Below are 24,332 nucleotides of genomic sequence, written 5' to 3' on the forward strand. Positions count from 1 at the left end.
TGGTAGCCTGCCTTGGCACCTGGGGAAAATTCATGGGTGTGAATGATGCAGCGGGAGAAGATGGAGCACCCTCAGCCTCTTTAGAATGGCCCCTCAGTGCTCGGAAGGGTATTATAAAGAAATGTTCTTTAATGTGAATGAAAAGGGAAGGGTGAGCATTTAAGAAGACACTAGGGTACAAATACCAGAAGACAGAAATTTTCAGTTCTAGCACATCACTTTCACTTTAACAGTGGTCAGCAAAGTTGAAACAGAGCTCATTATGGTAGGTTTGGGACTTTCTCTAGCGTTTAGCTATACTCCTTTCTAGGGAGTATGTGTTCACTTAGTAAAATCCATCCTCTCTGTTTCCTGCTGCTTAGTGAATGTCTCAGGACAAATCTTTTTGATAAGGGTGAGAAGAAACGGCTAAGTTTTCTTTTCTAATCCCTCTGAATGAGAGCAGCAAAGGAAATTCTGCACTGCCGCTTCTTACATAGCATCTCTTCTGGCCATATGCTTGTGCAATTTTAATCAGCGTAGTAACCTTCAGATACTAAGCTTGTTAACAAAACAGGAGGATGGGAGACTTCCAGATTGTTAGTCAAAAAGTGCTATGGGAGTGCTTCATTGCACTGCTATAGACGAGTCATGAGATATAGCATAGTGGACAAAGACCCTTAGAGTAAAAACATGTTAGAATAGTTATAAAAATATGCTCCAAATCTCCTTTTGCAAATGGTCCACTCTGGAGCATCCAATGATTAAAATTCATGAGCCGACAATGTCAAGGCCATTAAAGCTCCAGTCATGCAGAAATCTGTAACTTGGAGTTAACTTAGTAATCTTCTGTGCCAATTGAACAGGATTTAAAATAGCTGGATTTTTTTGTCGGGTGCGGTCAATCACAAAATGAAGTTAGAGGGTTCTGTTTTCTATATGTTCTGGCTTTTCTACTTAGCTTATTGCAATGCAAACTGTCCCTTTGTGAGTCAGAGTAAATTCACTGCATTAGGGAGGAAGCAAATATATTGTGTTTTCTGAAAGAATTTAGCCCTTCCTGTTTGCTGTTTCCTGTAAGCTAAAATAAGTCATGAGGACTGAGATATACTGTACTACATATGGAAAAACATAACGCTCTTAAAGAAATGTAATGGCCTCCCCTGCTGCTAATAAGATTTTTTTCATACTTTTTTATAAACACGGGACATAATTGCATTCTTTCTTGAACTGCTTGTTCTTATCAAGAACAGCAGGTGACAAGCTGGTGACAGTTTCCCTCCTTTTTTCCCCGCCTCTCCTAGAAGTAATGTTCTAAAGGGACCTAAACACCACCTTTACATTGGAGGGGATGGAGCTGGGAGAGGGAGGAGCATTCTGTGTATGAGTGATTCCATGTCACTTACCTGTCTGAGTGTGGTGGCAACCGGGGCAGATTTGCACCACAGCTATGAGGTGTCTGTCTGGGGAAGGTCCTGTCCCCCGAACAAGAACAGCAGGGCTAAGGGAGAGGCCAGCCTTCTGCCACACAATCTTAAACCTTCTGTGGACTTCAAAATGTAACTGGATCCCACACCCCCTGAATTTACTCTGTTGTCACCACAAAACTGAGCTTTGAGTTTCAAGACTGAGGACAAAACAGCTTATTTTTCCTCATCCCTAACAACACAGAAAGCCAACATTGGGTTTGGTTTTGATTTTTTTGGGTTTTGGGGTTTTTTTATGTGAAAGGTTCTTAAGAGTCATCAGTCCTGAATTATTGTATGTTTACTATTTCTTCTTTCAGCCTTGCAAGGGTATATCAAGATGCTCAGGAGCTCTTACTGGAAGCCCCTGAATTCCGTGACCTTGGCAGAATCTGGGAAGAACTGATCGTTATGACTCAGTTTATGGAAACAATGAGAACTAATCCTGAAAGAATTGCAGGTAATTGTTTTGTCTGTATCCTTTAGACTACTGAATTTTTCCTTCTGAGGGCTAACAAGTAGTTACTCTGGAGGCTGACAACATAATAATGCATTTCACAAGCAGCTGCTACTGTTTACAGTGAGAGAGGGTAAGTTAAAACTCATCCAGTGTTTTAACAAAAATCTTTCATTTGAGAGAAAAGAGAGAGGCAATCAGCTCTATTCTACAACCATCTTCCTCAAACAACAGTACTCAAAACTTAAAACACAAAAATATGGATATCTGACCACCCAAAGTAAAATGGATGAAGAGATTTCATTATTATTATGCTAGAAGCAGAAGCACTGAGGAAGCATCACTGGAAGATGCAGAGGAATGAAAAGCTAGGAATGTGCCTGAATATATACTAGGAGCAGAACTCAGAGAAGAGCTTAGAGATGCTTTGTTTCAAGTGTTAGCTGAAATAGGTTTGGAACATTGAATAAGAAAACACTCTTCTTGTTTTGATGATGTGTTTAGGAGAGAAGGCATTGCACGCTTCTTATAAAGAGAATTTCAAATTACATTACTGCATTATTTTTTACTCAAAACAATCTACCAAACTCAAAACACAATCATGGGGAAAAATTGGAAATGGACTAAAAAGAAGTACATTCCTCTCTCCTCCTGTGAAGCATGTTAATGCTCTTCTAGAATCTGTGGTGTTTCAAAATGTATTTTACTTAAAAAAAATAAAATAAAATAGATGTTTAGTGTCTCCAGTTTCATAAAACAAAGTAATGAAGTCAGTTCTGGAGCTAAACTAATAAAATGTGAATAGCCACCTTTTTCCATACAGAAGAAGGTACTGCAGGTACTGCAGAATTCAGTATTTCTCTGTGTGTGTAGCTTACTGCTATTGCCTGTAAGTAACAATTATAACAGCATATTGTTATAACTGCAAAGCTGAGCAATGAAAAATTAACAAATATCAGAACTGAGATTGTTCCTTCTCCTGATTCCTTAAACCAAGTCTACCTCGAAATCTCCTTTGTCCCATTATCCCCTTGCACAGACACATTTGGTGAGATGTGTTCCTGTGGTGTGCTTTCCTGCACAATGCTCGAGTGCCAGGAAAGACACCAGTGAGAATATGAGGAACAGGCCTCTCCTGTTATTTTCAGTGGTTACTGCTTGAATAAATATATGAAGGAGCAATTGAAGTTCTGCTCAGCCCCTGCAGCCCCAGGACAGAATATGCTTGTCGCAGATGGAATTGTGGAAGTTAGTTGTCAAGCTCTGGTAAGATTCTACTTAACTTGCAGAATGAAGACACTCAGCAGCAAATTTGTGCATGTTTTTGTGGAGATATCTAAAGTTATGTTTCACCTGTCAGTATGATACATGCTGCTCCTGTCAGTTTTATTTGCCTGTTCTAAAGACTAGAAAAACTTGTGCTTTGCAAGTGTTCTTCACCAAAGTCTGTAGATGCTATTTGAGCTACCTTTAATAAAGGCTATGTTCAAAGGACTTGAGCAGCTTTCACTTTCCTGGCTTTTGCTTGGACCATAATGTGGCAGAATTCACCCTGATACTGATTCGTAAGAGACAAGTCATAAAAGATTGGTGCTCTGACTTAAAGAGGAGCAGTATTCTAAATATTGTTATCGATGGGGTTAGGCAAATTTTGTGGCCTCTCATGTGTTTAATTTGACAGTGGGCAGTCTCATCGGTTTCCCTGAAGGTTTGCCAATTTTTATTTTAATAGTTGATAATCTAGTTTAACTATTAAGCAACAAACATTTCATTCTTCTCCAAGGAAAATGAGTGTTTTCTCCTGCAAGATTTTCAAAGGGCCATTTTTGCACTACTCTAGAATAAGATTAACTGGTTAAGATTAATCAACAGCAAGTGATAAATTAGTGTAAGCATAAAGGATTGGCTAAAGTTATTTATGCAAGGCCCAAAGTAAAGGACATTGACAACAGCAGCACACTTTGATCTGAATACTTAAAATAAAGCATTACCTCAGAAAAAAAGGCAGAGACTTTCAAATGCAGTCAGGGATGCTTTCAATACTTCCGTTGCTGAAGTTCTAGTCTGAAACAACTTTGAGAGATCAGATATATAGAAAATAGTGTTTTCTGATGATCATTCCCCAACAAAGGATTAAAGCTATTTTGGATTTCAAAAATAGTTTTGGACCCCATTAGTTACACTTCTACGTATATGAGCCAAAGCACATACTTTCTGCAGGTTTAAGCCAAGGTACAAGTTGTTCCTTAACTTCGTTTGTTTGGTGTCTTGCTGATCTCTGCACTCCTTTCTTGATCCAGGAAGAGGAATACGAATTCTGGACATTTTGAAAGATGGGGAGACTCTCACTTCCTTCTTGCTGGAAGATGCTGGTCTCCCAGATGCTGTTGTTTTCCAGCTTATTAATGCTCAAGTGCGCCCTGAACAGGTGAGTAGAGTATGGCAGCAACCAAGCTGTTATCTGTGGAATGCAATATCTTGAGTTGTATGTGCAAAGTAGGCTCAGTGAGGGCCTTGTGCTCAGAATACCTGCTGCCTTATAGGTTGTTTGTACAACTTCTTCCTTTGCTTTTTGTGAATGTAGAGGAAGAGGTGTTCATTTTGTGTTCAAAAAACATTTTGGATATTCATTAAATGTAGATATTTAGTTCAGTGCTGTTGTTGCTCCCAAATAGAGACTATCAAGAAATGTTATTGCCAAGCAACGCATCCATTCTCAGGGTTAAAATCTTGGCTCAAAAGCATAGGGCAGCTGTGTGTCCTTTTCAGACAGCAGTGCTGATGAATAGCAGCAAAGATGCACTTGATGTTCTTAATTTAACATTTAAATTCTGTCCCCCAGTGTCAGCAGAGTAATAAGGTATTTATGTTATTGTCTCACATGAATAGGTGGGAGTGGAGAAGCAGACCCACTTTGTTGGATTCTGATTGAATAATAGATGTGCTCAGAAAATTCAGAGTGAAAACTGCAGGTCAAATCCCTCCTGGAGCAACTAGGCAGGGCATTGTGTTTGACCAAGTCCAGGTTGTCTCTGCCTTTGCGTATACTGGTGTCTAGGAGTTCTGCAAGGAATGTTGTATTAATGAATGAGTGTTGCTGAATCAGAGCTCCGGAACAGTTTCTACTCTGTGTTAGAGTGTGGGAGGAAGCAACTGAATAATTGAGACTGAAAGACACAATTTCTCTTTATCACCACCACGTAAAACACAAATGCTGGAACTGTGTGTGGCCAGAAAGAGGGAGGGCATTAATGAAATTACATGAAGTTCCTTTCGTGCACCACCTGTTCCAGGTGCACCAGCAGCCAGATTACTTATCTGCTGTGTTCTTGATTAGTACCAGGGGAAGCTGTCCCCTCTCCTTACTTTGTCATGAAGAAATACCACAAGACCATAGCAAAGCCAGTGTTATTTTCACACCTCGGTATCAGCTGAGATGGGGGGGAAATTCATTTCCCTGCTGTGAATACTTCCTCCAACAGCAACTGATGCAGAAAAAATAATGTAATAATTTTCAAAAGACCACAAAAAATATTTTCAATACAAATTGAACACTTTGATCTCCCACAGAGAGATAAATCACTTGCTTTTCAAGAATTTCTATAGGAATTAAGTAACTTGAGCTGCACTTTTGCCTGGTTGAGGCAGAAGCTGCAGAAACATGACTAAAAGCTAGATCTGTGGTCATTTTAAGCCTTAAATCTGGTAGTTCATCTCTATTTTTTCATTCTGCTCTACCCTTTGTTTGCTTGCATTCAGTTGTACATCCTTTCCTTCTGGCTTTGAAGGCAGAGCTGATCAACCTGAAAGCAACTTGTAAACAAGAGCTTGACTGTTGCCAACAACTGGCTGCAGATCTAGGTCTGAGCCGCCTGGGAGCGCAGGAAATGACACACACAGCTGAAAGCTAAACCTGATCAAACAGCCAACTAGCTGAAAAAAATAATTTGAACTTCATCTTACAGCTTTGGCCAAGCAGTGACACATTGGTTAAAAAAAATATTTCTGAAATTTTGTTCTGAGGGCCTGCTTTTTTGAGTCGTTCTAAGATAAGGGTAAGAAACTGATGTTAAAACACAATAAGAAGTTCAGGAAAGACTGGCAATAGCCCACCCTACCGGAAAAATTGGAAGGGTGGAGTTTTCATGTTTTTCTAATCCCATCTGTTAATGAACATTCTTGAAATGCAGTTACAGTTTGTAAATAACCTCTCTAATTTTTTTTAATCTGTGTTTAATCCTTGTCAGTGATGTTAATGTCACAGTTTCCTCAGCTTGCAAGGCAAAACAAGGTTCCCAGGCTGCCTCCCTGTGCAGCTCAGTTTCATTGCAGTTTACGCTGGTTGATGAAGACCATTTCAGATCAGGTGTACACCGTAAAAAAATTATGTTCTCTTTACACACAACCCCAGGACATAAGTGACTGAGCGAATAAGCAAATCCTTTCAGGGACATACATTTAGTTAAATCCAATTCAGATGCTCCAATTTGAGGTACAGTGGTGGTGTTTGGTTTTGGAGGTTTTTTTGCAAGCCAGACTGTACATGACAGTTGCATTTCCTCTTGCATTCTGCCTCACTCCACGCTGTCCAGCTTATGGTAACAATGCCTTTATCTGGGTAGAGCTGTAGATGACAGTAACATTATCTCTCAGATACTGTCAGTAGAAATTCACATCTCTTTTTTGCATCATTATTCCAATACACAATCTGTGCCTAATTTGGGTTCTTTTTTGCCAACTGCACCTCCATAAACTGAAACTCAGGGCAGTCCTGGTAGACAAAATACAATGTTGTACTAGCCTTTTCTCCCCCGCCTTTCCTGTTCTGCATGTTGACTTTCCACACATTTGCAGTTTTGTTGGTACCTTCTGACATCTGAGGCACTTCATGAATAATTCCTCAAGCTTGAATCTGTGGTCTCCAAAGCAACTGAATTAAATTTTTTTCTCATTCCTCTGGGTTTTTAAATATTTCACTTTACAGGCACCACCCAACAAATCTCAGCTGCTAACTATAGGAGATTTGCAGCTATAAATTTTTGACAACATTCAGAATCCCTTTAGATGGCCTTGTTAATTTACTTAGATAGGAAATAAATGTGCAACTATGTCTGACTTGGTATAAGTTTGGTTTGCTTATTTTGATCCAAATATCTTAGCCTGGGATTCTCATCAGCATATTTTTCTAAGTTCTGTTCTGTGCAGGTTTTGAAGGTTTCTTTTTCTGTGCAGCTTATTAAATTTGTTTAACCTAATTATGCTGTGTCAGCACACAATTCTTATTTGTCTGAAAGTCTGTGTTCATCTCAAATATGTTAGGTATTTATAGTCATTAGTGTCATGAGCTTTTTTCCTTACAATTTGTATTGAGGGTGGGAACATTAGATTATGAGGAATTTCCAGTGCTACTTTCTATTTTATTGCCATGTGTTCTATCCATTATAAAGCAAGCAGAACTGAATCACAGACTACCCAAGAGTATTCCACCACAGCAACGTACAAAGTACGTCCTGAGTAAATCTACTAATTTCTATGGAGTTATTCTGCATTTACATTGATTTATAAACTAACCTGTTCCCAGTCGTTGAACAATAAAGATATGCTGTTTTTTCTGTTCCATGTTTATATTAGAAGTGTTATCAGCAAATGGGTGTGGTTTAATGTAAAAAGCTTTTGTAAAGCCTGGCTGTACACCTATGCATAGTGACTGAATAACGGCTGAGAGGAGGCATTGGGGTGGAATACTCATAACTGAAATAAAATACTGAGGGAAATCAAGCTTGAGTGGAACAGGCCTTTTTTCTTAGAGCAACTTACAGCAGAAATGTAACTAGCCTCAACATGATAAATAGAGTGAATGTAGCACAATTGGGTTGGTCCTAGGGAGATGCTTTCAAGCAAGCTGTAGCTATCTCTCCTTCAGCTCAAGGATGGGTGGCTTGGCATTAGGTGAGCTTAGATAACAAAGAAAGAGAAGAAGACATGCCAAGGACTTTTACAATGAAAGGAAGAATCACTAATGAGAAGAGGAAAAATGTGACAGAAGGCAAGGTAATTAGCATAACATCAAGTGAATGTGGTTGAAGAGTTGGTTCTTCAGCTGACCACATCTTTCTGCAACTCATGAAAATATTACCAGGGCTGATAACAAGGGGTTCACTTTTCAGAAATCTTTAATCATTCCTGAATATGAAGGATTCACAACAGTAAATGAAACTTCGTTTTTGGTTGCAGTTTGCCTACGGTGTTCCTAACTTGACTTTGAAAGACATTGCTTGCAGTCAAATGCTCCTGGAACGCTTTATTATCTTCAGCAGCCGAAGAGGTCTCCCTTCTGTGCACAAGGCCATGTGTGCCTTGTCTCAGGAAAGCCTACAGAGAGTAGAAGATGCCTTGTATTTAAATGTAGATTTCTTTAAGCTATTTCAGCTGGTAAGTATCAAAACTATTATCCTGCCTTATGACATCATTTTTTGGCTGATATTTCATTGTCCTTCAAGAATTTCCTTTGTAATGCATCACCAATGTTCCAAGTGGTCTTTGTTTATTTACCTCTGTAAATGTAAGGTCATGGCTGTGTGACTGTTAATGTACCATCAGCAAGACACTACGCAGTTCTGAGTATGCTTTGGGATGAAATACATTAAATTCATAGTACAACAGAACTGAAAGCTTCAAATGCAATTTTGAAATCAGAGTGCTTTTGAAACTGTTATCTGGTCTCTCCAGCCTGTGTGGTAGGACCTAGAGGGACCTTGCTGAGAGTTCTTAAAATACCCTGTACAACCTACTCTGTCTTTGCTGCATCCAGCATGGCAGAATTTTATGATGAAGTCAAAGCCACAATGCGGCTTGGGTTGGGGTAGCCATATGAGTTTTTTTCTAAAAAACACAACAAAAGTGGCCTACATCACTCTTATATAGAAGATTTCCTTACCTCTGCTCATTTGCATTGCTTTTCTATGTGGTCTTCCTGTTTCTACTGTGATGTTCTTGCCATAAATTAACCACAACTGCAACCTTGGTTCGGTATGGAGATATGCCATTTTTATAGGTATCCATATATTTGTTAGTATTAATATTTTATTATATATTTTAAAGTAATGATATCTTTATGTTTTTATTTACATATATAAAAGGGCATATTGGTGGTGAGGGGCATTGCTTTTGCTCTCTATACTCTCTTGGTATTCTGCACGTTGAGCTGGTGCTTTCAGAGCACTACTCATAAAGACTCCAAGCTCTCTTTCTGCATGATAGCCAGCTCAGAGCCCTTCACTGTCTATAAGTTTTTTGTGTTTGTTTTCTCCACAATCACAACTCTGCATTTTTTTAACAATTAATTCAATTTGCTGGTTTTCTACCTTGTAACTTAATGTCATAAAACCATCACATTGTCACTTTGCTGTAGACACCAGGCAGGATATATGAGCAGCTGCTGAAGATGCATGGAAAGTATTGATTGGACTTTTCCGCTACAGCAGTGTAACATCATGATTAAATTACCGTGAATTTTATTCAGCTTTGAGTCGCTCAGAACTAGGAACAGAGGATGCCAGAAGCTTTCATTGACACACCAGCCAAATTACTGTTTGATTTTTGCAGCATTGACAATCATTCCTTGTGACCATGTTATTTTGCTAATCCTGATAACAATCTGTGGTCAGCTTTTCAAAGCTGCTATTTTTCATTTCTAAAAATATGTTCGGATGTTTTTATATATATGATGCTTGCTGGACATTGCAGAGAATTAATGCTACTGTACTTCTAAGATAGGTTTTCAGCATTTAAGGACTTCATGTGAGTATGCACACTGCAGCGTCCACCTTTAAAATTAAGCTGCTAACATATCATGATTTTGCTGCCATATCAAATAAAATGGGAAGATGAGATTTGATGAAGCAGTCGTCTGTGTTTAAACAAAAATAAATTTCCATGGGAAACTGGAACATAAACCTGAAACCAAAATCTGGAACTGTGAAAGTCTGAGTGTTCAGATGCAGGCCTGCAGTCTGGTCTGTTACTACAAGATCTGTCTGCCAAGACTTCCCCTGAGTATTAGAAGTTTTTGTGTTGGAAGGGTATCCATAGCCTGATTCCAAGTGGGTTTTAATGTGCCCCCAGCTGTGGAGAAGAGGGATTATCTTTTCATGATGCCTAGCACAAAGAGACCTCGAGTAGGTAGAAGATTTCCCACACTCTCATCATTACAGCAGTTTAATAGTAATTTAATATATTTATGGTTTTTTTCCAAGGCAGAAGTCTCCCTTTTAAGTCAAAATCCATCTCAGCTATTCCTGTTAAACTAAATGGTAGACTGTGCATAAGCACTCCTTGCCACGGTTATTTTTACAATGTGCTTCTCCACCACTTTGAAATTAATGTTTTGTCTTGAATTTGTGATCAACATATTCAGGTATGTGTGTGCATAAACATACACTCAAATCATGCATGTGCTCACATATACCCTCTAGGATTTTTTTTTGCCAGAAATTAAAGCAACTCACAATTTTTATAGCAAAGCAAAAACAGAAAAATAAGATCCTTCCTCTACTTTGTGCTGGTTCAGACGCAGTGGGGAAAATGAGCCTCTTTCCAAAGCACTGCTCTCCTCAACCTACCTGTTTAATCTTTGTTTGAAGTTCTTTAAACCTTACAAATAAATGAAAATAAAATTGTTTAATAGCTTATTGCAGTTTTGGGTGGAGATAACCAGTTCTTCACTAGGAAAGAAGAGCTGTTGCTGAAACAGCTGCTCAGCCTGTATTACCACACGTACTCAATGTATAATCAAACTGAGCACAAATCTCCCCTCAATTACATATGCAGAATGAATCTTCATTGGATTTTTTTAGAAGTCTACATTAGTTTCAAAACTTCTGCATTAGAAATATCTGTGTATTCAAGACCCAGCTCACTTTCTGCGCTCCTACACTGTCAGTCACTTCGTCTTCAGGCTGCAGTTGTATAACCAATCACATACCAGAAATCATTTTTGCAGAGTGCCTTTCTTAACAGGACTTATTTTAGGATGGGTGGCTGACTATGGATTCCAGAACTGGGCCTTCTGTCACTGGAAAGAAACTGTTCAATGTTTTATCTCTTCCTGTTTTTCATGAAAACATAGTCCCTCCCAGTGAATATGAAAATGGTTGAATAAAAATTTTGGGGAAAGCTTTCTTCTCTGTGCTGAGGGTCAATAAACATTCTCAACTGTATGCTCTGATATTCAGGTCAGAAGAGAGTGTGTGTAGCGTTTGCTGATCCTGTCATATGTGTGCTTCTGGAGAACTAGCTAAGTAAGGGTTCAGTTGTTTTAGGATATTTCTATTAAGACCTGATTCATACTGGATGCCTCCTGCAGGAAATAATGCTTAGAAGCAAATGTGTAATTTTGCACCTATTTCTCCTCTCTTCTCTTTTCGTTTAACTAGATGAAGAATGTTCTTAACTCTGTATTTATCCCAGGCTTTTCTCTGTTTTGCTTCAGATTGTTTACACTGTCTGTTGCTCAGTTTCAAAAGGGCCAGGTTAAGGCAAGTGCTCCAAGAATCCTGGGTAATCTTTGCAGAGAATGGTTTCCTTAGGGGCCAAAGAAAAGACTGTTTCAAAGCATTGTATATGTATATTTCCTGCCTGAACTGCAAGTGACAGATCAGAACATGCTAACATAAACTTTCCATAAAAACTCTTGCCTTTGTGATTCCCTGCCAGGTACCTACACAGTGCAGCTGTCTCCTGCTTCCCTAACAACCAACTGACTGAAAGGAATGGCAGGGAATCAGCAGGATGTATAGCTACACAGTTTTGGGGTCTTAACTCATAATTATTAGTCTATCTATCTGAAAGTTCAGCTTTAGATTTTATTGTAGTACCAGAAGAAAATAGTTGCCTGAGAAAGCTTGAAGAGTGTTAACTCCAAGACAGCTGACAAAGAAGGATACAGTGATGCAAGAAAAGGGGTTTGTGACAGCACGCCATGGTGTCGCTTGATTCTTAAGAAGCCAGTGATAACTGCAGCATTAACTTCTGCTGGAAAGGCCATTTGGCGAGTCTGCGGGAACTTGGAGAATAATGTTTTCTGCCAGATCTGACAGTGAGAGGACTAAACTGTCTCCAAAATCAAGAAATCTCTCAAGTGTTAAGTGCCACCAGTTATTTACCTCTGTGGCAGATGGGGCTCCTGTTTACAACCTTTGCTGAGTTCAGAAGTTAGCAAGTGTCTGTATGTGTCACTGGAAGAACAGCCCCCATGAGAAGTAGCTTCTCAGAAATCCCAGTTCCTGTATTCCTCCTTCATTTTTGCACCTTTTGGTATGGTGGACCTAAATAAGCAGAACAAATCCCAAGCTACATTTTCAGTGGCCTGTGACTGTTACAGCCTCATATGAGTAAGAACACTTATACAGGCTGTTGTGTAAGTCTGCACGGGGGCACAGCACCTGTGGCCCCACAAGACAGGCTTACATGACTCACTGCTCCAAATAAGTCAAAGATAATGGCTAAAGAGATGCTATTTTGATTTTCTTCTCTCACTGTAGTAGCTGTTGTCATGTCAAAACTATATAAAACTCATCTGTATTTCTGATGTATTCACAGCTTCCCACTGTGTTGGACAGAAACTCACCAGGTGCCGACCTGAGGGCCTGGGGGAGAGTGCTGTCTAATGTCTCCAAAGCAGTGCAAAAGGTCAGTGGTCTGATAATAGGTGACATTACTTTTCTGGGTAGCACATAGTCTTCCTTTTCCTTTGTTCTTTTTATGTTCCAGTTACCTGCTTTATCAGAAAGAAAATTCCTTCTCTCATCACAAAAGAAAGGTAGACAAAGCATTGGCAGTTATGAGGTGTGTTCTTTTCTTCAGAAATTACCTGAGAGAGCAAGAACTGATAATGGTGACCAGGACAAAGGAGATGAGAGGATGAGGTTCTGACTGCATCCATGCTTTTACCAGTTGGGGCAGAACTGAGACCTCAACAGGGTGTCCTTTGAGGGCTGTGATTAACAAAGTCTTGTCTTTCTGCAGCTAGCCAGGAAGCCAAGCGTTCAGGACCTTTTGAAGACTCTGCAACCGTTTGTACAAGATGGAAGGCCAGAATCCTTAGGCCACTTGGTGAGCTCCCTGTCTGAGCTTTTCTGTGGCTACCCAGAAGCAGGTGGATCCAGAGTGCTTTCCTTCAACTGGTATGAAGATAATAACTACAAAGCTTTCCTGGGGATTGACTCAACAAGGAAGAAATCCAGTCATCTTTATGATAATACAACCAGTAAGTTTTTCCATCAAGCTATTACAGAGGCTGTAGACAGTTGCAGGTGCAACTTGCATTAAATACCATTATTTCTTTCATAAAATAACATTTTTAAGCAGTTCATTCAGGAAATTAGAGACAGGTGAAATGGTTTTACTTCATACTTCATAGGTGGAGGCAGGGAAACCCAGGAACTGAGAACTGACAGAAACATGCATTTTCAATATGTAGGCATAAACAGCATAAACATCATAATTAACACAGTCGCTCTGTCTTAATCATCATAATTAAGGCTGTCCTTCTGTTTTATCATCTAATATATGCTACTGATGTCAGGAAGAACTAGATGCTCCTGAAGAAGTTTCAGGAAAATACTGTGCTGCATTTTGGAATTAATTATCTCAAAGATAGTTTGGGGTTCTTTTTGAAGTCTCTCAACTTGATTGATGGCCTTAAGCACAGGAATTTTAAAATCTCTTCTTTTAAATAATACTCAATTTGATACATGACATATCTTCTCAACCTGCATAAAAGTTACATATATTTTATTGGAGTAACATTCTACAGCATAATTAGATCTTACATAGAAAGTATTTCAATTTACCTGGTTTTGTTGTTTTGATTTCCTCATGTATCTTCTTGCTCTTGTAATAGAGGAGAGTGCAAATAGGAAGAAATTTATCTTATCTACTATTTGTTATTTTATCTTTTTATTACGCTACCTTTTGTTTGCTATTATTTTTTCTCTGCCTTGAGACCAACAGTAATTTTTTTCTGTACTGAGAGTCATATTATAGCTGGTAGTATATTTCTGTGTCCTTTCTGCTATGATAGATATGGTGGAGAGACTCCTACATTTCACTGCTCATGTTGTTACTTCAGTCTACTCTGTGTCTGAACCTTCAAAAGACCTGTAAAAGGCCTAATACTCCATTTCTTCAGCCAGGGAACAAAATAGTTGAATGCTATCCAAGCAAACTAATTACCTCATAGTGCAGGAGTAAGATAGAAATGTTTACCTTGAAATGTTTAGTTCCAAATTAATGTAGGATCCACTTCTGAACTGTTCTGGCATGCAACAACCAAACCTCCTGGATCTGCAGTCCAACAGTTTATACCTTGTAAGAATTAACCACCAATAGGAGAAAAAATAGCTTTGTATCAGTATCAACTACAATACAAAGGAGGTAACTTATTAAGACAAAGGCAATTAGAGCTCAAAATTGTTCAGTGAAATCTGAGCTGGTTAGTTTCCTTCCTTTTGAAATACCTTATAAGTAACAGCAACTTTCAAACGGTTACATTTACTTATTGTTTACTTTTTCAATTTCCATGGTGTCTACTTTACAAATCTAACATGTACTTAATAGTCTTTGCCATCTATTCAGATGTTGTACGTCTACATTGCAGGATGTGCTTAGCCGATCTGGATTCAAAAATCTCTGAACTGTCCATATTGACTGTAAAAAAGCCCTGCAGGATGTTATGTATGATAGGATTTGAGTAGGGTTACATAAAGACTGTCTTTCTTTCTCTCTTTAGCACCCTTTTGTAATGCATTGATCCAGAATTTGGAATCAAACCCTTTAACAAAGATAGCCTGGAGTGCTGTGAAGCCCCTGCTGATGGGAAAAATTCTCTTTGCTCCTGATTCACCTTCTGTGCGGCAAATCATAAAAAATGTAAGAAGCTTTGAAATAGAAAAAAAATGCATATTTCTAAAAAAATGTATACTAAGAAGCATCTTTTGAAAAACAGTGACCCAAATAACTCAACCTAATCAGATTTTCTTCTCAGAACTCTATTTGTTCTCATGGTCACCAGAGGAGGGACAGTTACTCTTTGTTTTACAAACAGGAGCCAGATCTTCACTGATTCATCCCATCTTGGTCCACACTATATCCATTTTCAAGCTGAAGTAGCCTTTTATTGGCATGATTTACACTACTAAAAATAGTGTCGTTTGTATATATATCACAGATCTAAGAATACCAGTAGATCTATGCCAGCAAATCTTTAAATAGGGCAGCTTTGAGTCTTGAATAGATTCATGAAGACCTAGCACTGAGAGATTACAAACCAATAGCAACATCATGGTTATAATTTTTTATGTTGAAATGAGACATAATCTTCACTTCACGAAAACAGAATGGATCCTGGAATCTTCAGCTAGGTACCTGAAGGTGGGTGAATGAATCTAAGCAGTTAAATTGAGGTCATACATGGCCTAGGTTTTGGCCAACTCATAACCAGCAATTCACTATCTCTCAACATCTATGTACGGCACGGAACTGCTGCTCATAGTTCATGCATGAAAACATCAGATTTACAGCAGCCAGACTTTTCAAATCTTAACTAATTTTTTAACTATGAGAGTATTTGTCTTCTTCAGCTGCCTCTCATTTATTCATCTACCCACATCGTCACCTTTCTTCTTAGTTATTAGTGGAGAGAAATAGTAAAAAGGAAAGAGAGAGAAATTATTTTACCTAAAACCTGAGTACTTAGAGAAATTAAAGTTAACTGGCATTAATATGCACTTTGTTCTAAGTGACTTTGATTCCAGTTGGATTTTACAAATTCTTATTCTGTGGATTATTAACATTTCAGCTCTTTTAATGAGCTTATTCAGTATTCAAAGGGAAAAACTGCAACATTTTTAAGTTACAGGTTTCACTGTCACTGAATGACTAGGTAAAAAAAAATCCATTTGTTTATCTTCTTAGCTTTCTAACACTCTTTTCTGTTGTTTTATTCTTCAGGCAAACTCCACTTTTGAGGAACTCGAACGCCTCAGACTATTGACCAAATCTTGGGAAGAAATAGGACCTCAGCTGTGGTACTTCTTTCAAAACAGCCTGCAAATGAATATGATCCGTGTATGTTATAACTTAGCGGGGATCCTCAGTAAGAGCAGCCTTTCACCAGCCTTTATTTTTACTAAGGGAGAAGAGAATTAATTTGGAAGGTTTGGCTGGAAGCATGGCCTTTGCAACAAGTAATCTGTGGCCTTTAAGGCTGTTGGATTGGTTACTCAGCTTGATTTGTGAGACTAGTTTAGTCTCACATGCATTACAGTGTCTCTGTCACAAAACCTTCAGATGTGGACACTCTCAAATCTGGCTAATACCTTCTTCATAAAAGCAGCATTAGCTGCTTCCCTGTCTCTCCGAAACGTCCTTCAAGAACAGACAACTTATTTTCTTGGTTTCTGCATAGGCAAAGAAGGCAGTAGGACCGTGCTTTTACTGGGCCCAGCAATTTACTACCTCAGGGAATTACTTATTTCCAAATACCTGAGATCTGACTTTCATCAGCTGCAAGTAATATCTGCAGTTAAAGTTTATAAAGCCATTCATACTAGAAAAAACACTTGATTTTCTACTCTTATCTGTATTAGATTAGACATTTATTATTTTAATTCTCTTCTTGATAAGGAAACAATGCTACAAATAGTCCGAATAAATTTCTTTTCATCCATTCTTCAAGTCCCACCTCTGGGTCAGCTATGCAATTATCCATTTATAAAATCAATTCCTCAGCATATGCTTTTGTACTACTTCATAGCTCAGAAAGAGCTATGGAAATGGAAGCCTTTCTAGCTGAACAGGGCATACAAAGAGGGTCATTGTACTGAAGCTGTCCTGATATGTTTCTTCAGGACTCTCTGAAGCATCCTACAGTGAGGAGCTTCTTGAACAGCCAACTAGGAGCTGAAGGCTTAACTGCTGAACACATAATCAACTTTCTTCACAATGGACCTCCAGAGAGCCGGGAGAAGGGAATGGCAGACTTTGACTGGCGGAACATCTTCAGTCCTGCAGATCAAACTCTGCGTTTGCTCAGTCAGTACCTGGAGGTAAGGTCAGCCCTCCTGCTCCTGGGAATACTTGTAGAGAGTATCTTAAAGCAGGATAGGAAGTACTTGAGGTTGTGTCAACAGACAAGGTTAAAACCGCAAGACTTCCTAATTTGTTTCAAATTTAATCTCATTTTTAAAAACAGGTCTTTAAAATAATATTACAGGACAAACCCATGAAAACTTATTATAAAAAAATCTTCAGTCTGATGATCCGCAAATGCTGTATTCAAAATGTTGGTTGGATGTCTGAACTCGCATTGATGCCAAGGGGCAGAAAGTGAATGTAAAACCTGAAGGGAATGGGGTTTTTAAGTACTAATAACTGACAGGCCACTGCAAGACCAGCACCAGAAAGCTAATAGTTCTTTGGTAAGCCCCCCTTCAGATTTTTAAGCACCCAATTAAAATTCCATTGAAACCAGCGAGGAAGTTTCCACTTGCTTTGTATCCATTTCTGACAAAATATCTGTCTCTGTTCCCTGGAATCTTGTACCCCCCTTATCTAGGATGCTGTGTTTTTAGTGGGACTCTCTAACGCTTTTTGAGAGCCACAGTGCAGAAAGTGAGGTGAAATTTGACTATGTAAATAAAATGCTAAAAATGTAGATGACAATATCAAGCCATTGTAAAAGTACTCTGAAAGATGCTTTTAGTAAGAGATTACTCTGGTACGGGCAATCTAATTTTCTGATGAGTTCATTAGACCCAGACTAGCTCCAATGCAGAAAAGGTTATATTTTTTAGAAGGGTAGGCTAACTGCTCCTCCATTCCTTCCCAGAGCTGGGTAAGTGACACCAGGACTTTTTTGGTTTGGATTGTTTTTTTCAGTTTTGTGGTTTTGGTGGGTATGACTGCAGGTAAAAATATGTTTGGAACTGGACTTGAGATTAAATGCCAGCTCTTCTTTGTAAAGTTATGAGCCCAGGGAAAGTTAGTGGACTCTGCAATGTTGAAAGTTAACTCTGAGAGCATAAAAAACTGTTACAGTTGGCATGAGGTTCAGGGTCTTTAAAGAGATTAATTACATCTTACAAGCATCTCTGAAAGAAAAGTAAATATTTAGTTATTATTTAATGGTTAAATAAACTGAGCCTCAAGCTCACAGAGAAAGTTGATGTTATTTGTAGGCAACAGGACCAAGCCTAGCTCTCCTAATTCCACTCCAATTCAGTCTAAAAGACCACTGATCCCCTGCAAGAAGGCAGGAACTTGAGAATGTATCTGCCTTCCTATAGCTATTACAAGGGGGAACAATAAAGCTTTTGCACAAAGCTCTGTTGATTCTTCTGATAATGTTTTTCATCTTGGTAGCAGAATTACTTCTTATTCAAACTGAGTGAAAGGTATTGCTTGCAGCAGATCAGTGCTGCAACACTCACAATATCAGGGCAGTTACTGTACCTGGTAATAGATCTTTGTGTCCTAAAGTTCTTTGTACTGAGCTTATTCTTTTAAGTCTGCTGTTTACACTGAACTATTAGCATTTGAGAATGTTTTCACGCTGTGCCATGCACAATGGGAACAAACAGCCACCTTTCAGGACACTCTTCTCCTTCCCATAGTATGCAAGAGGTGTGCTGCCAGCAATAGGAGAGGTGTGCTGCCAGCAACCTTCGGAGACTGCAGATCTCTGCTGCAAGCTGTGGTGCAGTGGAGAATTCCACAAATTATGCAGTGGCTGCTCACCCTCACCACACCAAGAATTTCCTGTTCTTCTTTTTGATTACCTTAGGCCATGAAACAGCTTAACTGTTTGTGAGAGCTACCTAGTTGCCTCTTTATATTTATTATTTTCTGGTTTTATCTTCCAAACCCGTTCTTTGTATTTTAGTTTTGGCTTTCCCATCTTCACTGGACTATTTTAAATTGTTAAATAATTACTGGAAGACCTGAAATAAATTTCCCTGAGTGGCTGATGAACTAATTTTGATAAAGTAAGGTTTATGAAAGCACAAGCTGCTTTGCAATGCACTGAGAAAAAAAGCCTAAGTGGAGCACACAGCCTTTGTTTTGAATGCAGTTAGTGTTAAGAAAAAGAAATTCTAGATTTTGGCTAGTATATTACAAGATAAAATATCTTTTCACTTTCAAACTGAATGAATTATTGCAAAACTGGTGTCTTTGCCTATGTTCTTATAAAAGCTTTGGTTTCATTCTACTCACATAGAACTTTTCTGTTTTGAGCATTTGCTGGTTCCTTGACTGGATCCCTGGATAAGAGCATATACTGCTCCACAGCCCAGTCCAGGCACTGTCTATTCTGCAGTGAAAATCTAGACAAGGTCAGTTGTCTGTCAGTACTTTGCCAGTGTCGTTCCCATAGATTTTCCCAGAGAACTACATGAGTTCTTCTGCACGTACAACAAGTACCTTGAAAATAATTCCTTACAACAAAAGAAGAGCAAGTAGTCCTCCAGACGCTGCAAAGACACGGTTCCACAGCACAACTTTACTATGAAAACACCAATACTCTGGAAAGAGCTAAACTGAGTTCCAGAGCTCAGACAACTATGTGGGATAAACATATTCCCACAAAATTAATACAACCCAAACCATCAGTTTAATTTGATTTCTCTTCTGGCATACAAACCAGAAAGGTTTTCTGCCTTACTTTGCTTTTTGATGTGAAATTCTATGTAGTTTAATTTTGTTAAGCAAACTGGGAGAATGAGCATTTGCAAAACACCAGGAAGAGTAGAGCTACTAAATAATAAGTTATCAGTTTAAACATTATTTTATTTTGCTGCCAATTAAAAGTATATTTTCATATAGATCCCATTAAACTGTGATATTTCAAGTTGTGAAGGAAACAGAACATGATTTATCACAGGGAAAGGTTAAATAAGGGAGTCTCTAAGATGTCTGCCCACTGAATAACAAGTTGCCTGTCTGAGCACTTTGATGTGGAGTAATTTTCTGTAATTGACCTGCAAGAGATGATCAAGAACACAAGATCAAACAACATAGATCACTGGAATTTTATGAAGAAAGGTGATTCAATAAGTGTTTTCCCAGTCCATCAAGGGGTTAAATACTTTTACTCTCTGGTAATATCATGTCAATTCTGAAGTGTGGAAGATAAATATGTAAACAAAAGTCTCTAATTTTACGGATAAATGATGGAGATTGTAGTGTTCACAGTCTTTTTGTCTTACAATGCCTGTCAAGTAGGAGTTAAATGGGGGCATGTAAAGAGCTTCAATTTTTATGACTTCATGTCTTGTATATGGAGTGATAATAATAATCACAATAGTGACTAAGAAAGAAGAGAGTTTGTGGTGAAGGGTAAACTACATATTGTTATTGAGATAGTCAAAGCATCGTAAGCCAGCAAGATAATCACGTGTCAGAATTCAGCAGAGGCACAATATTATCGGTAAGATCAATTGAGTCACTGGCTGGCATTAAACAGGAATAAATATCTAAATACTTAAGAGACTTTAAGATTCAAATTTATGCTCTGACTTTGCCAGTGTTTCACTTGACAAAGTGCTTTTCAGCTGAAGCTTATGGCTAATGTGCTTTTCTTATGGATCATTCATCCTTTAGCTCCCCGGTGTTCACTCAGGCACTTCTAGGCTGAAAAAAGGTCTCAAAACTTGAAAAATGAGTGTTTTTCTTCAACTGTATTGCTAAAAGTCTCTCGTGGCTAGATTTATTTTATAGCTTAGTTAATTGTATCTCCTGGTTACAGACTGTGGAGACAGTTCCTGATACTGGAACCTTATCTGTGCTGCAGCTTTAGCCCTTCCAATTCAGATATTTGCGTTTTTGAGGGAACCTTCTAAGTATAGTTCAAGTGGCAGAATTCAAGTTTCTGTGGCTGGATGATAACAGTGGCTTAATTATGTTTCAAAAATTTATTTCATTCTATATAATTAGTAACCATGGCACCATAGACTTTGGCTGAACCTAGTACTGGCTACACATTTTGTACAGGTACATCTAAATTTGCCCTGTCATACTTAAATTGCAACAGTAGGTCCCACTTTAGTGGCCACCCTTGCTTGATTTCTTACTTGTCAGGATGGGCATTTCTTGAGCTTGGAGAAAGTGATCCTTAAACATCAGGAATAAGCCATTTTCAAAATTATTTCATCTGCCCACATTGACCATAGAGACGGTAAATCTGAGGTTTACAATTCATTTTAGGGAGAATGATGTTTCTGAGCTTGTAATTACAATGCAGTGTGATTTGAATTTGTCATAAGAATTAGACTAAGAATAAGAAAGCATTCAGCAAGGAGGAGAGAGTCAACTTTTAATAGTTTCAGCATGACCTTTTAAAGATGAAATTGCAACAGGAACCTACTCCTCTTTTCTGTTTTCAGCCCCTCGTGTTTGTTTCAATGTATACCTCTTACTAGCTCATTCTCTTGAGATTTTTGTCATTATGATTATTTGTAGTGCTTGACCTTGGATAAATTTGAAGGTTATCTTGATGAAACTCAACTGACTCATCAAGCCCTTCATCTGCTGGAGGAAAACAAATTCTGGGCTGGTGTGGTTTTTCCAGACATAAAGCCTACAACCAGCAGTATTCCACCACATGTGAGATACAAGATCCGGATGGACATAGATGCAGTGGAGAAAACAAACAAAATCAAAGACAGGTAATTGATGGTTCCCACTCAGTTCTTGCCTGCCGTAACAGGAATATGAGACATAAGGACATTAGAACCTGCATTGGATTAATGCATTAAATCCAACTGTGTTCACCAATAGTTAGTATGTAATGCAGTACAAAATCCATCTCCTGTCACCAGGTACTGACACAAGTCGTATAATTCTTGTGACAGGCCAGGCAGTAAGTTGGTGCATGGATACACGGCAAAGGGAATGACTGCTCAGAATCCATCCAGTAACCCGCTTAAGTTTTTAGTTTGTTCCATCACTAGGAGAGGCAGACAAGGAAGTTATATGTGGATTGTGCCCAAGCACTCCTCCACCAGGACAGCCAAATTTCTCTGCTGTTCCTCCTCAAATCCCCTTCAAATGGACTTACTTAAAGTGATGGCAGAAAGAATTTCTCAGGATTGTCTACATAGAATGGAATACATAGAATAATATAACGGTGTCTAATAGTTGCAATCCAGATCTTCCAGTTAAATTTCCAAGAAAACTGTATTCCAAATACAGCTATTTCTATTCTAGAACAGTCATCCTGTTTATGTACAGTCTTGGCCAAAATTACCATTCTGTGCCAGTGTAGAGAAAATTAAAGGAAACGAAAGAACCTCCCAGGTCAATTTCTCAAGCAATGTGGTCTGACAGACCGAAATCTAGACAAACCAACTCCAGACAGCACCCCTACAATTTCAGTAGCTAAGTTTTATTTCTTTATTTCCCCCCTGCCCCTCCCCTAAAGCCACTGTTTACCCAAATGATTTCCCTATGAATTTTCTTTTGAGGTACTGGGACCCTGGTCCAAGAGCTGATCCTGTGGATGATTTACGTTATATCTGGGGAGGTTTTGCGTATCTTCAAGACATGATAGAGCATGGGATTATAAAGACCCAGACCAACACTGAAGTGCCATTTGGAATTTATCTGCAGCAAATGCCATATCCGTGTTTTGTAGACGATGTGTGAGTAAAAACAGTTTGTCTTAATTCTGATGAATACTTGGATTTCTGGATGCTCTAAGACTCAAACACCAGTTCTAACCCTAGTCCTAAAGTATAAATGCAAGTGCAATAATTGAGACACAAGTGAATTAATTTGTTCTTTTCCTTACCCTGCCATAACACAGACTCCAGAAGTTGCCTTTGCCAAATTTCTCTTTTGCCTCTAATCCCAATCCTGGCCTTTGTTGCATCTTGGAAACCAATGCCCAGACCTAAAATGAACACTGGCCTCATAAAGCAGCAATTTACTTCCAATTTTGCTTATCATACAAAACCTAAAAGATAATCTGGGGCTTTTTGGCCTTACTTTTCCAGGCAACGTAATAATGTAAACCTTCATATTGGTTACAGCTGAGAATCCCAACGATGAGGGCACCCCAACTGTAAGGCTGTGATCCCTAGCGATGTCAGCCCAGGAGCTACCCCTGTGATTACACACGACTGAGTAAAAATATGATCTTTTAGAAAGGTTTTATTTAAGAATGAGCCTCATAGCATATGACCAGGGCTTGCAGTAAAACTGAACACAAAGCACTGACCCATATTAGAGCAAATACTGCATCCTTCAGTAAACTATGCAGAATCCATTGGAGTGTAGTAAGCTTATTTTCCCTGATTTTCTAAAGCGCGGCTTTCTTTATGTCCAAAGAATCATGTCCTAAAGAAAAATGGAACAGAAAATGCTTGTACTAATGGAACTTTTACCTCTCTTGCTGTCTCTGTAAGTCTTAAAATCAAATGGCCCAGTCTTGAGCATCTTACCAAACCCTAGCCCAGGACTTAATCTTATCTAGATATAGCAGTACCAAAAGCTGTAGGGTTTGGTTCTTGAAGACACTTGCAAAGCCTTGCAGAATGCCAAGACAACTGAGGCTCTCAAAACTTTCTTTCCAAAATTCATACCACATTCCTAAACAGAAATCCATTTGTAACTACATGATTAGTACCTGCAGTGAAATTGGATATATAACATAGGCTTCTGTTAACATCAGCCTTTTTACTTCCCTTGTGGATGTTAGAGTTTTCAGCAATCAACTGGTGTTCTCTAACCTTTTTCTCCATAATTTCTGTCCACATTTTTAATGCAGATTGATTGTTTTTTTGTAGTAAATCTCATATAAAACTAGCAAAGGGTTCCAGGACTGTGGCTGCAGTTTTATTGCAGGCACTAGGAGTTTCTTTTCCCTGGCAGAATAAAGAAGTTAAGGGAGAAAGAGTTGGTTTGTTGCTCTGTGAAATGAGCAAACAAACAAACAAAAAAAACCAAAACCAAAACCACAAAAAAAAAAACCCAAGAAGAAGAAAGTGTGCTCCTGGATGTGGAGATTTCATGGCTGTGTGGAGGCAGAGGGACAGTGGATGTTGTGACCCCTCATTAGCACTGCCTGAACTACCACATGCGCTCCAGAGTTTGTGAAGTTGTGATTCTTCCCCGTTCACAATGTGCCTGTTCCAATGCTGCAATCTGTGTGACAGCAATTGTCATGGTGCGCATTCCCCTCAAAAAATTAAAAAAGGTGCTACAGAAATCATTTTGTAGTTCTGTCGGTGTGCTCTGTGCAGGTGAAGGCTAACACTGCAGAGTATGGCAGATTGCAGACATACATTATTTGACCTGTCATTCCCATCAGTTACTGCCTGTTAGTCTGAAAAACGTCATCCTGGCATGCCTGCTGTTTATTTCCTCCCTTC

General features: G+C 38.8%; 1 protein-coding gene across 9 annotated transcripts in view; it reads left to right on the forward strand.

Moving 5' to 3' along the window:
• The window catches only part of ABCA4 (ATP binding cassette subfamily A member 4), an 86,895-nt gene that overhangs the window by 16,621 nt on the left and 45,942 nt on the right, over nucleotides 1–24,332 (forward strand). For all 9 annotated transcript variants that reach the window (XM_054072645.1, XM_054072644.1, XM_054072643.1 and 6 more), the window contains 10 exons: nucleotides 1,766–1,905; nucleotides 4,203–4,330; nucleotides 8,137–8,334; nucleotides 12,502–12,591; nucleotides 12,928–13,168; nucleotides 14,693–14,832; nucleotides 15,913–16,029; nucleotides 16,812–17,009; nucleotides 21,421–21,626; nucleotides 22,425–22,601. In XM_054072645.1, coding sequence (XP_053928620.1) covers nucleotides 1,766–1,905; nucleotides 4,203–4,330; nucleotides 8,137–8,334; nucleotides 12,502–12,591; nucleotides 12,928–13,168; nucleotides 14,693–14,832; nucleotides 15,913–16,029; nucleotides 16,812–17,009; nucleotides 21,421–21,626; nucleotides 22,425–22,601 — 1,635 coding nt within the window. The remainder of the gene's footprint in view (nucleotides 1–1,765; nucleotides 1,906–4,202; nucleotides 4,331–8,136; nucleotides 8,335–12,501; nucleotides 12,592–12,927; nucleotides 13,169–14,692; nucleotides 14,833–15,912; nucleotides 16,030–16,811; nucleotides 17,010–21,420; nucleotides 21,627–22,424; nucleotides 22,602–24,332) is intronic.

The sequence above is a fragment of the Cuculus canorus genome, chromosome 8 (assembly GCF_017976375.1).
Source record: "Cuculus canorus isolate bCucCan1 chromosome 8, bCucCan1.pri, whole genome shotgun sequence".
Classification (NCBI taxonomy): Eukaryota; Metazoa; Chordata; class Aves; order Cuculiformes; family Cuculidae; genus Cuculus; species Cuculus canorus.